The sequence below is a fragment of the Bos grunniens genome, chromosome 12 (assembly GCF_055505025.1).
Source record: "Bos grunniens cultivar Pamir isolate PY7600 chromosome 12, Bosgru_T2T1.0, whole genome shotgun sequence".
Classification (NCBI taxonomy): Eukaryota; Metazoa; Chordata; class Mammalia; order Artiodactyla; family Bovidae; genus Bos; species Bos grunniens.
Genome location: NC_141176.1, coordinates 11723686 through 11738551, shown reverse-complemented (window position 1 = coordinate 11738551; position 14866 = coordinate 11723686). Strand labels below are relative to the sequence as shown.

The 14866-nt window shown below is 41.5% G+C and overlaps 1 protein-coding gene across 4 annotated transcripts in view; it reads left to right on the top strand.

Moving 5' to 3' along the window:
* MTRF1 (mitochondrial translation release factor 1) overlaps positions 1-9389 on the top strand; it is a 41654-nt gene extending 32265 nt beyond the window's left edge. For all 4 annotated transcript variants that reach the window (XM_086328810.1, XM_086328806.1, XM_086328808.1 and 1 more), the window contains 2 exons: positions 738-836; positions 8110-9389. In XM_086328810.1, coding sequence (XP_086184936.1) covers positions 738-836; positions 8110-8226 — 216 coding nt within the window. In that variant the 3' untranslated portion in view covers positions 8227-9389. The remainder of the gene's footprint in view (positions 1-737; positions 837-8109) is intronic.
* The last annotated feature ends 5477 nt before the right edge of the window (positions 9390-14866 follow it).

Sequence of the window (14866 nt, the reverse complement as noted above, 5' to 3'; positions counted from 1 at the left end):
GCATACTAAGTGGAATTTTTGAGGTTCACATATTTTCAGAAATAATTTTGGGAAAGTTGGCCACATTATGAAGTACAATTGAATGCTGAGTTGAGTTGTGAGTGCTTAGTAGTCAAGGAGCCAAAGAAGGAAATTGACCAAAAAACCCAAAACACTGTGCTTTAGGAAAACTAAGCAGGGCAATGCAATGTAAACAGGGAAATGGAAGATTAATTTTTACAGGAATGTAGTGAAAGTCATGAGCCCTTGAATGATAATAAAAATGGCAAGGGCAGGATATAATAAAAGACCCTTGAATCCTTGGGAATTGGGGAGAATTGAGATGAGCTGAAGGTCCTTTCAGTGTCTATATCAAAGCCTGCCAGATAGTCAGCCCCCATGAAATGTCTGTCAAAGTGTATAGGATGTCAAGTTCCCTACTTAGGTCAAAAGAAACATTGTGGGGTCATTTACAGAAACCACAGGAAGAACTGACTGATATAGAAAGATAATTTGGTTTTAAATATTTGGGGTTTGAGGTACCAAAGAAACATTCATTCTTATCCCATAACTAAGCTTTACAAAACTGTAGTCTTCAACAGTAAGTTCTGCCCATTCTTATTCCTGGTCACTTTGTATCTTGGAATTTAGAAAATAATTAAACTGTTAAAATAGAAAAGTAATTTGCAAGCCCTTTTTCCATTGTGATAAAGATAATGATAAAGTTAAAATATGAATTGCTTTTTGTTATGGCACAGGTGGGAACACGAGCGCAGTCAGAGAGAATCCGGACATATAATTTCACCCAGGATAGAGTCACTGACCACAGGATAGCATATGAAATTCGAAATATTAAGGTAACAACACTGAGTATGTTTCATTTGCCTTTGATTTTTGAAGAAAGTACAGTCAAATTCTAGAGTAATTTTTGAAATATTACCTTTAAAATATTACTGAGTTTATGTTAGTATCCCAAATCTGCAAACATTTTTCTTAGTTTGCTGATAAGAAATACACTCTTTGTGCCAATATGAAAAAGCTGTCTTTTAAATTCAAAATTCTGTTATGCAATCACAGTGTATTAATGGATTTTCAATATGTCTATCAATTTTCTATTGCCGTATAATGAGTAACTGCAAATTTATTGCCTTAAAAGAATGCCTATTAATCATCTCAGTTACTGTATGTCAGAAAAATCCAGGAATGACAGAGCTGAGTTCTCTGCTCTAGGTCTCACAAACCTGAAATCAAGGTGCTGGCCAGCCGGCCTGCCTTTGTAGAGCTTGGAGTCCTCTTCTGAGCTCATGTTGCTGGCAGCATTCTATTTCCTTGAGTTGTAGGATTGATTGTAGGATCTTCTTGCTGGTCATCAGCTGTGTGCCGCTCTCAGCTCCCAAAGGCCGCCCACAGCTGCTTGCGGTCTAGTCCCCTCGATGGGCCCTTTCCCACTGAAACTCTTGCAGAAATGGCCTTTTTAAGGGATCGGCTGTTTAGGTCAGCCCCACCTGGAAAAGCATCACTAATCAGTCATCTGATCACTGGAGTGATCATCATCACAGCTTCTGCCTGCTCTAGAGGAAGGAGATTTTGCCAAGGTGTGGACTCCAAGGGGCATCTTAGAATTCTGTCTGCCACGATGTGTATCATTAGATTCAGGTGTTCAATGATGCTTTCAGGAAAAAGACCCTGTCAGTTTGTTTTGAACATTAACCTAACTAAATCCCATGTCACCAGGATCATTGACAGTAATCCATTAACGACAAAGCACAGAAAAAAAATTTTTTTTCTTCCACTGAAGGGGAAAATAAACTGGTTCCCATAAAGGACTACATGGAAAAGGCAGGAGGTAGAAGGTTTTGATCCTTGTCCTGGCTACCATGTGATACCTCGGGCTTCTTTCACTTGATTCTGTCTCATACACAGAATTAAAGTCCTGATTTTACAGAAGAAATATCTATGGTTTTAACATATTTAGAAATTTCTGTGTTTCTTAGGCCATTTCCTCTGTCTTCTCAGCAATTTCAGGCCGTCTTGCATAGGAACATAATAGCCTGTTGAAAAGGAGAAAATATTTACCAACTTCCCTTTCCTCAGGAAACACACAGTAATAATACCCAAACACGTTTGGTCATGCTGTTCTAGTTACAACATCATTTTTCAGTTGTTTTTCTTACAGTGGTGATGGTTTACCATGAGACAGCTACATTTTTGTGACCAGTAATATTTTTTAGAAGGGCACACAGGTGTTCAGCAGTGCATTCAGTCATGAAACAGAGGTTAACTGGTTTTTATAGTTATAAAATATATGCTGCTGCTGCTGCTGCTGCTGTGTCGCTTCAGTCGTGTCCGACTCTGTGCGACCCCACAGATGGCAGCCCACCAGGCTGCTCTGTCCCTGGGATTCTCCAGGCAAGAATATTGGAGTGGGTTGCCATTTCCTTCTCCAATAACTTTGGCCTAAATACTAATATGTTATTACTAAACTAGAATGCCAGCCTTAGAAAGAACAAGGACAGTCATATTGGTATGCTCTACTAATCACTAACCAACTTAAAGGGAAAGAAAGAAAATGCTCCATATTAGTGAAGGGAAAAGGCTTGAAAATGGTATGAAAAAAAATTGTTGAGGTAAAACATTAAAATCTGTGGAGAAGGGAATGGCAACCCACTGCAGTATTCTTGCCTGGAGAATCCCATGGACAGAGGAGCCTGGTGGGGCTACAGTCCATGGGGTCGCTACGTCCATGACTTAGTGACTAAACTACTCAGACTCTTAAGGTAATTTCATTGTTGGTAACCTGATACTAGGATGTTTTCCATATTACTCATTTTTTTTGGTCCTAGTTGAGACAGAATCTCATCAAATCCTGACATCTCTCCTGTGGGAGAATGTCCCAGACCAAGGGGGTGGGCAGGTCTTGAGGTGAGAGCAGTTACTAAACAGAACTCCCTCTGTGCTCGTTCTGGTATCGAAGAGGCAAGATAACTGGCAGCAGGGTTCCTTCTCAGGATCACGTTTGCTGCCACATCAGTTAATATCAGAGCCCTTTAATCTGGAGGTGATACTGTAACTTGATTGCACTAATTCGTTTTTCATTATTGATAGCTGTTTGATTTACACCCTCCCACATACAGTCCTGGGGACCACTGTAAACCTCTCAGACGACTTGTATTTTTGTAGCACTACGAGATTTATTTACATCCCTATAAAGACAACTGTGAAAATCACTCAGTTGTGTCCAGTTCTTTGTGAGGCCATGGACTATACAGTCCATGGAATTCTCCGGGCCAGAACACTGGAGTGGGGGCCTTGGACTTTGACAGACATCCTGCTGTGTGTTTGAAACAGGAAAGTCAGAGTATTTCCTGTGTGTCAGCCTTCCCAGGTAGCGAAATGCAGGAGCAGGAAAGTCTGCCTTTCGCCACACGCACAGCCACTGACCCGGAGCGGAGGCTGTGTGGGCAGTGAGTGGCACCCATGTGTGGCTTCCAGCTCTGCTGCCGGCGGGGCTCAGAGCGGCACAGAGGGAGGAGGGTCCACGACCCTCAGCCATCCGCCAGACTGAAGGTCGGAAGCAACTTGACGTAAAATTCGGCAGGATCTTCCCTCCCCTAGCCCCTTCTCTGTTAGACCTATTCACTTACAAATGGTCGCTTTCAAGGCTGAAAGATCTGTTGCCTGAGGCGAGCAGAGAGCTTAACCTCCAGTTTCTACACCGATCTCAACCCTGTGGTCTCTCAGCCATCTGTTGTGTGAGCTACTGAAGTGACCTCTTCCTCCCTCTGATTGGAAGCTCACCTGGCAGTTTTTGAATTAGAGAATTCTTATCTCCTGCCTTGTCACTTTGGGAATTTTGAATTTCTTTGCTTTTGTTTTTAAGAAGTAACCTAAAATTTCCTACAACACTAAATAAAATGGTACTGGTCCTGTCCTTCAGAAAAAAAAAAAAAAAATTAAAATCTGTACACAGGACAGAGAAAGAAACTAGTCAGACTGCATGATTTAGGAACTGAAGAGTTGTATTGGTTGCCCAAAAGTTTGTTCAGTTTTTCCATAACATGTTATGGAAAAACCCAAATGAACTTCTGGGCCAACCCAACAGATGAGGCAGGAAAAGTGACAAAGGCCTTAGCCCCAGGGTAGCTGCTGTAGGACTGAGTGGAAAGGAAAGAAAGTCGGCGCCTGAGGGTCTCTGCTCAGCCCTCCTCCGCCATTCTACAGCCAGGCCTCCTCCCTTCTCCATGCACAGAGCTCCTCATGGAGTGGCTGTATTCTTCCAAGATCATGATCTTGACCCAAGACAATAATTGGTTTGTTTGGTAAGGAAGTCCAGACAAGCCCCAGTCAATGAGCTTCTTCCCAGGATTTTTAATTAAGAGACAAATATGCTCCTTCTCTCTCGGTGGATGAAGCTGAAATATGTAAAGCTTACAAGAGGTTAGAAGCCGTATTTCCAGCCATGGCGAGCAGCAGTCTTCAGTGAGGGAACACTGGAAGCTCATATATTGATATTTTATTTTTTTTAACAGGCATTTATTTATTTGGCTGTGTCAAGCCATAGTTGCAGCACACGGGATCTTCTTGTGGGCTCCAGAGCACATGGGTTTAGTTGCCCTGGGACATGTGGGATGGTAGTTCCCCCAGCAGGGATTGAACCCGTGTCCCCTGCTTTGGGACGGGGATTCTTAACCACTGGACCAGCAGGGACATGCCACAGCTGATGTAGTGAAAGGAGCAAAACTGGGAGAACGGGATACAGAGAATCCTGATGGTATTGTTAGTGATTGGGGTTCTTGGCCTTCCCTAATCAATAGAAATTGAGTAGCCACCAGATTAGGAATTCAGGTAAGGCTTCATTCAGGCCCCTGCTGCAGCGCAGTTGGGGCAGGAACAAATAACAGGTTCCCATACGTACTCTCTTCTGGATGCAGGGATGAGCTTACTTTTTATGTGGGGTGAGGGTAGGGGTGGCTTAGGTGTTTTGCCCACCCCTTAGGTGGTGGTATGGTGTTATGCACAGTACCAAGCTTTTTTTTTTGCTCCAAGCCCCTCAAAAAATTGGGTTTTTTGGTCTCTTTGTATCTTTTGGGTCCAGAATTTGCCCCAGCTGCCCATGCACGCAAGTTATTTTTAGGCCCATACAGTTTCTTTGTATTCTGTTGAGAGGTGTGTCCAGTGCAGCCAGCATCGCAGCACTGCAGCAAAGGGTCCCAGCCCCCAGGCCTGTCTCAGTATGAATTCCCACGTAATTTATACCTGAGGCTTAGCTTCATTCCCAGGGTAGTAGCGGTTCAGTTCAGTCGCTCAGTCATGTCCGACTCTTTGCGACCCCATGAATCGCAGCACGCCAGGCCTCCCTGTGCATCACCAACTCCCAGAGTTCACTCAGACTCACGTCCATCGAGTCAGTGATGCCATCCAGCCATCTCATCCTCTGTTGTCCCCTTTTCCTCCTGCCCCCAATCCCTCCCAGGATCAGTCTTTTCCAATGAGTCAACTCTTCGAGTGAGGTAGCCAAAATACTGGAGTTACAGCTTCAGCATCAGTCCTTCCAATGAACACCCATGACTGATCTCCTTTAGAATGGACTGGTTGGATCTCCTTGCAGTCCAAGGGACTCTCAAGAGTCTTCTCCAACACCACAGTTCAAAAGCATCAATTCTTCAGCACTCAGCTTTCTTCACAGTCCAACTCTCACATCCATACATGACCACTGGAGAAACCACAGCCTTGACTAGATGGACCTTTCTTGGCAAAGTAATGTCTCTACTTTTGAATATGCTATCTAGGTTGGTCATAACTTTCCTTCCAAGGAGTAAGCGTCTTTTAATTTCATGGCTGCAATCACCATCTGCAGTGATTTTGGAGCCCAGAAAAATAAAGTCTGACACTGTTTCCACTGTGTCCCCATCTATTTCCCATGAAGTGATAGGACCAGATGCCATGAGCTTAGTTTTCTGAATGTTGAGCTTTAAGCCAGGGTGGTGGCAGTAGCCTTGTACATTCCTGCCCTTGGGTTCTCTGAAGTCAGCCTGAAATATGTTTATTATGAATTCCCTTGTAGATAATTTTCTTTTTAACTTACCTAAGTTGTAAGCTCAGATTACCATGTAATATCTGAGCCACTTCCCTGGGGGCTCAGTGGTAAATTACCATGCAAGCAGGAGATACAAGAGATGTGGGTTTGATCCCTGGGCAAGGAAGATTCTGTGGGTCAAGAAATGGCAACCCACTCCAGTATTCTTGCCTAAGAAATCCCATGGACGGAGGTGCCTGGAGAGCTACAGTCCATGGGGTCAGAAAAGAATCGGACACGACTTAGCGACTAAACACCACCACCATCATGTAATATATTATTTTGTATTTTTATTCTGTTTCTGAAAGTCCCTGTGCAGATTGCTTTCCACCAGCCTATCTCCTGTCCTGTATTCCAATTACACTGGAAATTTACTCTTGCCCTGGGTGTTCATTGCACTGTTTCCATACCTCTCTTCATACTCATTCTTTTGACTGAAGTGCTCTGTTTGTCTCTATTTGGAGAAATACTGTTCTCTTTTTAAGATCTAATTCAAAATGTTCTTCTTTTTTTAAAAAATTTCTTACACTGTATTATGCTTATGTGTTACCTAACTTTCCCACTAGATTGTAAGCTTCTGAAAGCTGGAAACTACAGCTCCCTCATCTTTGATCTTTTCCCTGGTGGCTCAGAGGTTAAAATGTGTGCCCGCAATGCGGGAGGCCTGGGTTCAGTCCCTGGGTTGGGAACATCCCCTGGAGAAGGAAATGGCAACCCACTCCAGTATTCTTGCCTGGAGAATCCCATGGACGGAGGAGCCTGGTGGGCTACAGTCCACGGGGTCACAAAGAGTCAAAGACACTTTGACACAGAGACTTAACTAGCACTCTGGTTAATCCAATTGAACTCTAAATGTGATGTGATTATCAATAAGAGTAATGACCCTTTTAACATAATTTTCAGATGATTAAATCACACTGGCAATAATCATAATAATTTGAGCTTACAGGGCACACTAATTTTATAAGCAATTTTCAAATTATGTTCAAAATGGTATATAAATCAGTTTTAAAATTTCATCAAGTTTAATCGACATTTTACTCTGTGCTAGTGTTTTGTAGAATACAAAGATAGTAAGGCATATCTTTCCTCCTACAGTTTAATTTGAGAGATAAATGTGTACATTTAATCTGAAATTGAACTTCAAGACTACTCAGGAAAGACTAAATATAAGAGTAGTTCATGCCTACATCTAAACTTTAAATGGTCTGTGTTCCAAATGTCAGTATTAAAATATTTCTGTTAAGTGAATGTCTGGATTTTGAGCATTTCCAAAAGAGGAGACTCTGCTAAATCACTAATTCCAACAACTCTGTTACACGGAAACTTTATAACACAAGAAAGGTGCTCAAAGTCATTATTTTACTCATTTCTACTTCAGGGAGGACTGCTGGGAAGTCTTAACTGAAACAGTTTCCACCCAGTGGAATTATTTGGAGGTTTAATAAACGAGGGTTTTTTCCCTTCAACTTTTAATTTTGACAGTTCAAGCACACATGTTTAACGATTAGCTCATATATATATTCCTAGACCTGGATGGAACCTTTGTTAATACTTTGCTATTCTTGCCTTCTCTTCTGCCTCCACTTCCTCTATGTATACACTTGTGTTGCCGCTGAACCACTAGAAAGCAAGTTGTAGGACTCAAGACAATGTCCCCTAAATATTTCAGCATAAATATTTTTCAATACACAGGACTTCCAGATTTTAAAGCCAATGTGTGCCTAATTTAAGAAAAAACAGAACTATTATAAAGCACTTCTGGATTAAATAATTTGAATTTGGAAGATTGGCTAATTTAAAAATGCTAATTTAAACTATTTAAGAAAGAGTATAATTCCATTTACTTAATTTTTAGATTCACTTTTTACATAAAAAGTCAATATTAACTAGGGAATCCTCCCAAGTTAGCAATTGTGTTCATTACATTGTAGATTAGTAATCGTTTGTTGCTATTAAATAATGATTTTAAAGAAACAAAATACATAAATGCTTAATTCTTTGTTGTGTTTCTATCTAGTAATCAAGTTTTCATGATAACTGTCTTTTACCAGGAATTTTTATGTGGGGAGAAGTGCTTGGATCAGCTAATTCAGAGACTGCTTCAATCAGCGGATGAAGAAGCCATTACTGAATTTTTGGATGAAAACCTTAAATCAGTCAAAGTCTGATTTATAATTTATTATTGTAGAAATGAAATGAGCCTACATCGAGAAGTAGACCCAAGCAAGGAAGTCTTTTTGAAAGTTGATAAAGTGCAGCTAAAGATACACAGTACTCACAAAAATATTTTTTTAATGAATCAAGTCACGTTTCTTGACCTAAGAGTTTTATTTTAGGTTTCCTGTAAAGTACAGTCCAACTCTTCATGTAGAATCTAAGTATGCATCTTCAGAAAGAGACAGTATTGAGAATTGACTGTGTGATTTAGAGCAGATCATTTGTTCTCTGTATATACCTTTTTTTTAAAACCATCTATAAAGTACCTTTGCCTGGAAAATCCCATGTACGGAGGAGCCTGGTGGGCTGCAGTCCATGGGGTCGCTAGAGTCGGACACGACTGAGCGACTTCACTTTCACTTTTCACTTGCATGCATTGGAGAAGGCAATGGCAACCCACTCCAGTGTTGTTGCCTGGAGAATGCCAGGGACGGGGAAGCCTGGTGGGCTGCCGTCTATGGGGTCGCACAGAGTCGGACACGACTGAAATGACTTGGCAGCATAAATTAATTTAAATACATTTAAAATCTATTACTTCAGGACTTTCCCCATGGTAGAATCTAATGATATAAACTTATAAACTTCCTTAAAGACAACGTACTGTTATTCACGTCAGTGTTAGGACTTAAACTACTACTTTTAAATAAAATAAATAAAAGTTGTGAAGAATATGAGTCGATAACGATGAGCACTAGTATACAGATGGTCGAGCTCTGTGAGGGCTGAATGAACTCTGTACTGTGCAAACTACAAGTCAATATTTAAAGCAGACTCTCTGGCTTCTGTTTCTTATTGTTCTGACTTCATAAGCGTTCACAAATGTGGTGTGATGTGAGTAATTCACTGGGGCCGGTTTTGTGCTGTGACATGTAAAACCTAGTCCTTACCTTAGAGAGCTTCCAGCTGAACAGGGAACCAAAATATGTCACCAGCCCTAATTCCGAGTAGCACACTGTATTTAGTAATCGTTCTCAGGAAGCTTTTTAAGTAAAAAAGAGAGTGGTTGTTATTGTAGACAGTTCCTCAGAAAGGAACTATATGCCAGAAAAGACTGGTTAAAATAGACTTTTAGGACCAATTGAATTATTTGGAAATAAAGATGAGAGGAAAATTTTCTCTGAAGCTTTTATTTTGAAAATCGAGTACTCAGAAAAGTTTTACACATAATTTTAAATAACCAGTTCAATGAATTGTCTAGATTCAACTATTGTTAATATCTTGTCATATTTGTCTTTTCTCTTTCTCTGATTCATACACATACAGCGGTTGTTGAACTATTTAAAAGTTTGTTATTTTTTTTTTTAATTTTATCTTTTGGATGCACTTCACAGCATATGGAATCAGTTCCTCAACCGAGGATCAAGCCCAAGCCCCCTGCATCGGCAGCATGGAGTGTTGACCACTAGGGAAATCCCTGGACTATTTAAAAGTTAGTGTCTTATCTTATAACACTACTAAATATTTTATCACATCCTAAGAATAAGGGCATTCTCATACAAAATTATAACTCTTTATCACACTGAAAATTGGAAATGTTAGTTGCTCAGTCATGTCCAACTCTGCGATGCCATGGACTGTAGCCCAATTCTTCGGCGCTCAGCCTTCTTCACAGTCCAACGCTCACATCCATACATGACCACTGGAGAAACCATAGCCGTGACTAGATGGACCTTTGTTGACAAAGTAATGTCTCTGCTTTTGAATATGCTATCTAGGTTGGTCATAACTTTCCTTCCAAGGAGTAAGCATCTTTTAATTTCATGGCTGCAGTCACCATCTGCAGTGATTTTGGAGCCCCAAAAAATAAAGTCTGACACTGTTTCCACTGTGTCCCCATCTATTTCCCATGAAGTGATGGGACCAGATGCCATGATCTTAGTTTTCTGAATGTTGAGCTTTAAGCCAACTTTTTCACTCTCCTCTTTCACTTTCATCAAGAGGCTTTTTAGTTCCTCTTCACTTTCTGCCATAAGGGTGGTGTCAACTGCATATCTGAGGTTATTGATATTTCTCCCAGAAATCTTGATTCCAGCTTGTGCTTCTTCCAGCCCAGCTGGATGTACTCTGCATGTAAGTTAAATAAGCCGGGTGACAATATACAGCCTTGACGTACTTCTTTTCCTAAAGATGAGCTAAATTCAGATTAAACACGTTTGGTAAGACTACTTCATAGATGATATTGTGATACTGTATCATATCAGGAAGTCCCTGCTGTTAGTGATGCTAAGTTTGGAAGCTGGCAGACTCTCCATCGTAATGGAAATGGAGTAAGCTCTCCATGCTTTCTTTAATAATGAGTATGTAATCTGCAGGGTAATACTTTGTCATGAAAAAACATTTGATTTCTCATTGTGCAAGGCAGCTTCTGAAATGACCCCAGTGATCCCTGTTCCTGGCATTGCACACACTTGTGTAATCTCCCTTTGAATGTGCACCATATTTATTGACTCTTTTCTAACAGGTAGAATACGATGGAAGTGGTGGGATTGTCACTCCTGATACGAGGTTGTAGAAAGACTCGCTTCTGGCTCTGTTTCTGCCTCTCTCTTGGGTCACTCGTGCTGGTGGCAGCAAGATGCTGTCATTAGCAGCCCTATGGAATGAGCCTCATTGTTTGGCAAAACTGAGTCCCTTGGTCCACCAGTCCTCAACAGCCTGCCAGCTGGCACACGAGTGGGCTTGGGAGTGGACCGTGTACCCCTAGTTGTGTCCTGAAATGACTGTGGACAGTCTTAACTATGATTTCAGGAGAGCCCTACTCCAGGACGTGACCCTCAGACACAGAGTCCATTATGGTTTCTTGGTTTCAGCCACTAATGGGGTAATTTGTTACAACCCAAATATGTAACTGATACACCCAATGACCTTTAATCTCATTGATTTAACCTCAAGGAATGATTCTTGCTTTGCCTGAGACATCTGTTACATTTGGAGTTACCAAATGGTGATGTTCTCAGACTTTCATTCTTTCTAAATTTATTAGCTGACGTTCTTTTAAAATTATTTATTTATGTATTATTTGGCTGTGCTGGGTCTTTGGTGCTGAGCAAAGGCTTTCTCTAGTTGCAGTGGGAACGGGGCAGGGGACGGCAGGGCTACTCTCCCTTGTGGTGTGCAGACTTCTCATTGCAGTGGCTTCTCGTTGCAGAGCACAGGTTTTAGGCTTGTGGGCTCAGTAGATGTGGTGCACAGGCTTAGTTGCCCTATGGCATGTGGGATCTTCTCAGACTAGGGATCAAACCCATGTCCCCTGCATCAGCAGGCAGATTCTTATCCACTGTACCATCAGGGAAGTCCAGAAACAGATTTTTGTTTTCAGGCATGTTACGTAACAGAGAAACGTTTATTTAAGGAAATGTAAATATCAATAACCTCAGATATGCAGATGACACCACCCTTACGGCAGAAAGTGAAGAGGAACTAAAAAGCCTCTTGGTGAAAGTGAAAGAGTAAAAAGTTGGCTTAAAGGTCAACATTGAGAAAACTAAGATCATGGCATCCGGTCCCATCACTTCATGGGAAATAGATGGGGACACAGTGGAAACAGTGTCAGACTTTATTTTTTTGGACTCCAAAATCACTGCAGATGGTGATTGCGGCCATGAAATTAAAAGACGCTTACTCCTTGGAAGGAAAGTTATGACCAACCTAGACAGCATATTCAAAAGCAGAGACGTTACTTTGCCAACAAAGGTCCATCTAGTCAAGGCTACGGTTTTTCCAGTGGTCATGTATAGATGTGAGAGTTGGACTGTGAAGAAAGCTGAGTGCCGAAGAATTGATGCTTTTGAACTGTGGTGTTGGAGAAGACTCTTGAGAGTCCCTTGGACTGCAAGGTGATCCAACCAGTCCATTCTAAAGGAGATCAGTCCTTGGTGTTCTTTGGAAGGACTGATGCTAAAGCTCCAATTTTGGCTACCTCATGGGAAGAGTTGACTCATTGGAAAAGACTCTGATGCTGGGAGGGATTGGGGGCAGGAGGAAAAGGGAATGACAGAGGATGAGATGGCTGGATGGCATCACCGACTCGATGGACATGAGTTTGGGTGAACTCCGGGAGTTGGTGATGGACAGGGAGGCCTGGCGTGGTGCGATTCATGGGGTCACAAAGAGTCGGACACGACTGAGCGACTGAACTGAACTGAACTGAAGTATTAAAACATCATGTGAAAGAAGGCAAAATGAAGATAGTCTACCTTAATGTTTTTCATTAGTCTGCCTTAATGTTTTCTCAAACCTTGGTGTTTTTACCAATCACTTGGGAAACTTGCCATAAGGAAGATGCTGATTCAGTAGGTTTGGGGCCTGCGATTCTGCATTTCCAACAAGCTCCCAGGTGATGACTGACAATCATGATGGCCCACAGACACCACTTGGAGTAGCAGGGATCTAGGACATCTGTTAGTTACTGAATACTTTCAGTTGTTCTATACTTTATTTTTGGACAATGCAATTCAGTTCAATTCACAATCCTACATTATGCAGATAGACCTTTAGTCCCCCAAACTACAAAGGTAAACTTGACATTTTTAACTGTAAGTAGAAAAATATTAGGAATGGACCTTTAACCATGCCCTTCTCCAGGGGATCTTCCTGACCCAGGGATCGAACCAGTGTCTCCTGCATCTCTTGCTGGACCTTTAAGCCAAAGATAAATCAGGGTTCTTGTAAAACAGTCTGGAAAGCCAAAGTTCATTGCCTCGTATAATCAACACCTTTAAAATAGCAAGGAGTACCAAACTTTATTTAACAAGTACATTTTGGAACTTCCCTGCTGTTTCGGTGGCTAAGACTCTGCACCCCTAATGCAAGCAGCTGGGGTTTGAGCGCCAGTCAGGGCACTACAGGGGCTTCCCAGGTGGCTCAGTGGTAGAGACCCTGCCTGCCAATGTAGGAGACACCGGTTCGATTCCTGGGTGGGGAAGACCCTGCCTGGAGGAGGAAACGGCAACCCACTCCAGTATTCTTGCCATGGACAGAAGAACTTGGCAGGCTGCATGCAGTCCGTAGGGTTGCAAGGAGTCGGACACGACTGAGCAACTGTGCACCCACTCAAACAAGGAACTGGATCCCACATCCTGCAACTTAGACCTGGCCCAGACAGATAAATAAATATTAAAATAAATAAACAAACACACCTTAGAGATAGTTTGAAATTGAGTCAAGGGAGCTAGGATCACCAAACTTCTACAAAGAAATTGTTTTTAAAATCATTTGTCTCCAGTGTTGGGGGGCAACAGTGATTAGGAAACGCATTGGCAAAGGTAGAGCTTCTGGGGTGCTGGGAATGTTCTATTTCCGGGCCTGAATGAAGGCTACATGGCTGTATTCATTTCGTAATAACTGTATTTGCAATTGAGTTATTTTGGACAGTTGCATTCACCTGTGTAACTACCAACCCAATCAAGAAGACAACATTTCCATCACCCCTGAAAGCTTGTTTGTGTTCCTTTCCAGTCAACCGAGCAATCTGTTACCTCCACCCACTCCCCCAACAGTGGCTGCCTCTTTCATGATTTTGATTCATCAGAACTTATTTTCACTGTTCTGGAACTTCACATAAATGGTCATAGAGCATATACTCCCTGTATATCTAGTTTCTTCTGTTCAAAATTTTTGATATTCAATTTACAATTGCAGGTATCAAAGACTGTTTCTTTTTATTTCTGAGTAGTATTGCACTGTATGAATATAGCACAATTCATTTCTTTCATTCTATTGATGCATATTTGGATTATTCCAAGTTTTGACTATTATGGATAACGCTTCTATGAACATCCTTGGACAAGTCTTTTTTTAAAAAAAATAACTTCACTTATTTCTTTTTGGCTGTGCTGGGTCTTTGTGCTGAGTGGGCTTTTCTAGTTTCAGCAAGTGGAAGCCGCTCTCTAGCTGCGGTGCTCAGACTTCTCTTGCTGCAGAGCGCGGGCTCTCGGGCACTTGGACTTGAGTAGCTGCGGCTCCTGGACTCTAGAGCACAGGCTCGGTAGTTGTGGCGCGCGGGCTTAGTTGCTTTGCTGCATGTGCAGGGATCGAACTCATGTCTCCCACACTGGCAAGTGGATTCTTTACCACTGAGCCACCAGGGAACCCCTGCACAAGTCTCTGTAGACGTGTTTTAATATCTCTTAGGCAGATGCATAGGTGTGAAATTGTTGGGCATTTAACATTCAAAGAAACTACCGAACAGGTTTTAAAAGTGGATATATCAATTTATAGTCATAGTAGTAATATATGAGGGTTCCAAAGGCTCCCTATTATCACCAACATTTAAATTGTCGACCTTTTTAAAAAAATTTTTAATTGAAGGATAATCGCCCTACATACAATGTTTTTGTTGGTTAGTATTGTTGATCCTTATTTTTAATATTATTGATCTTAAGTTTAGTCATTCTAGTGGGTGTGCAATGTTTTCTCATTCTGACTTTAATTTGCATTCATCTGATGATGAACAACACTGAAGGTTGAACAGCTTTTCATATGTTTATTGAATATAATATAATATATATTACAGATAGTTTTTCCTAGTCTCTGACTTGCATTTTTATTTTGTTTTTCACTGCTTTTTGATGGGCAAAGCTGTAATCTTGT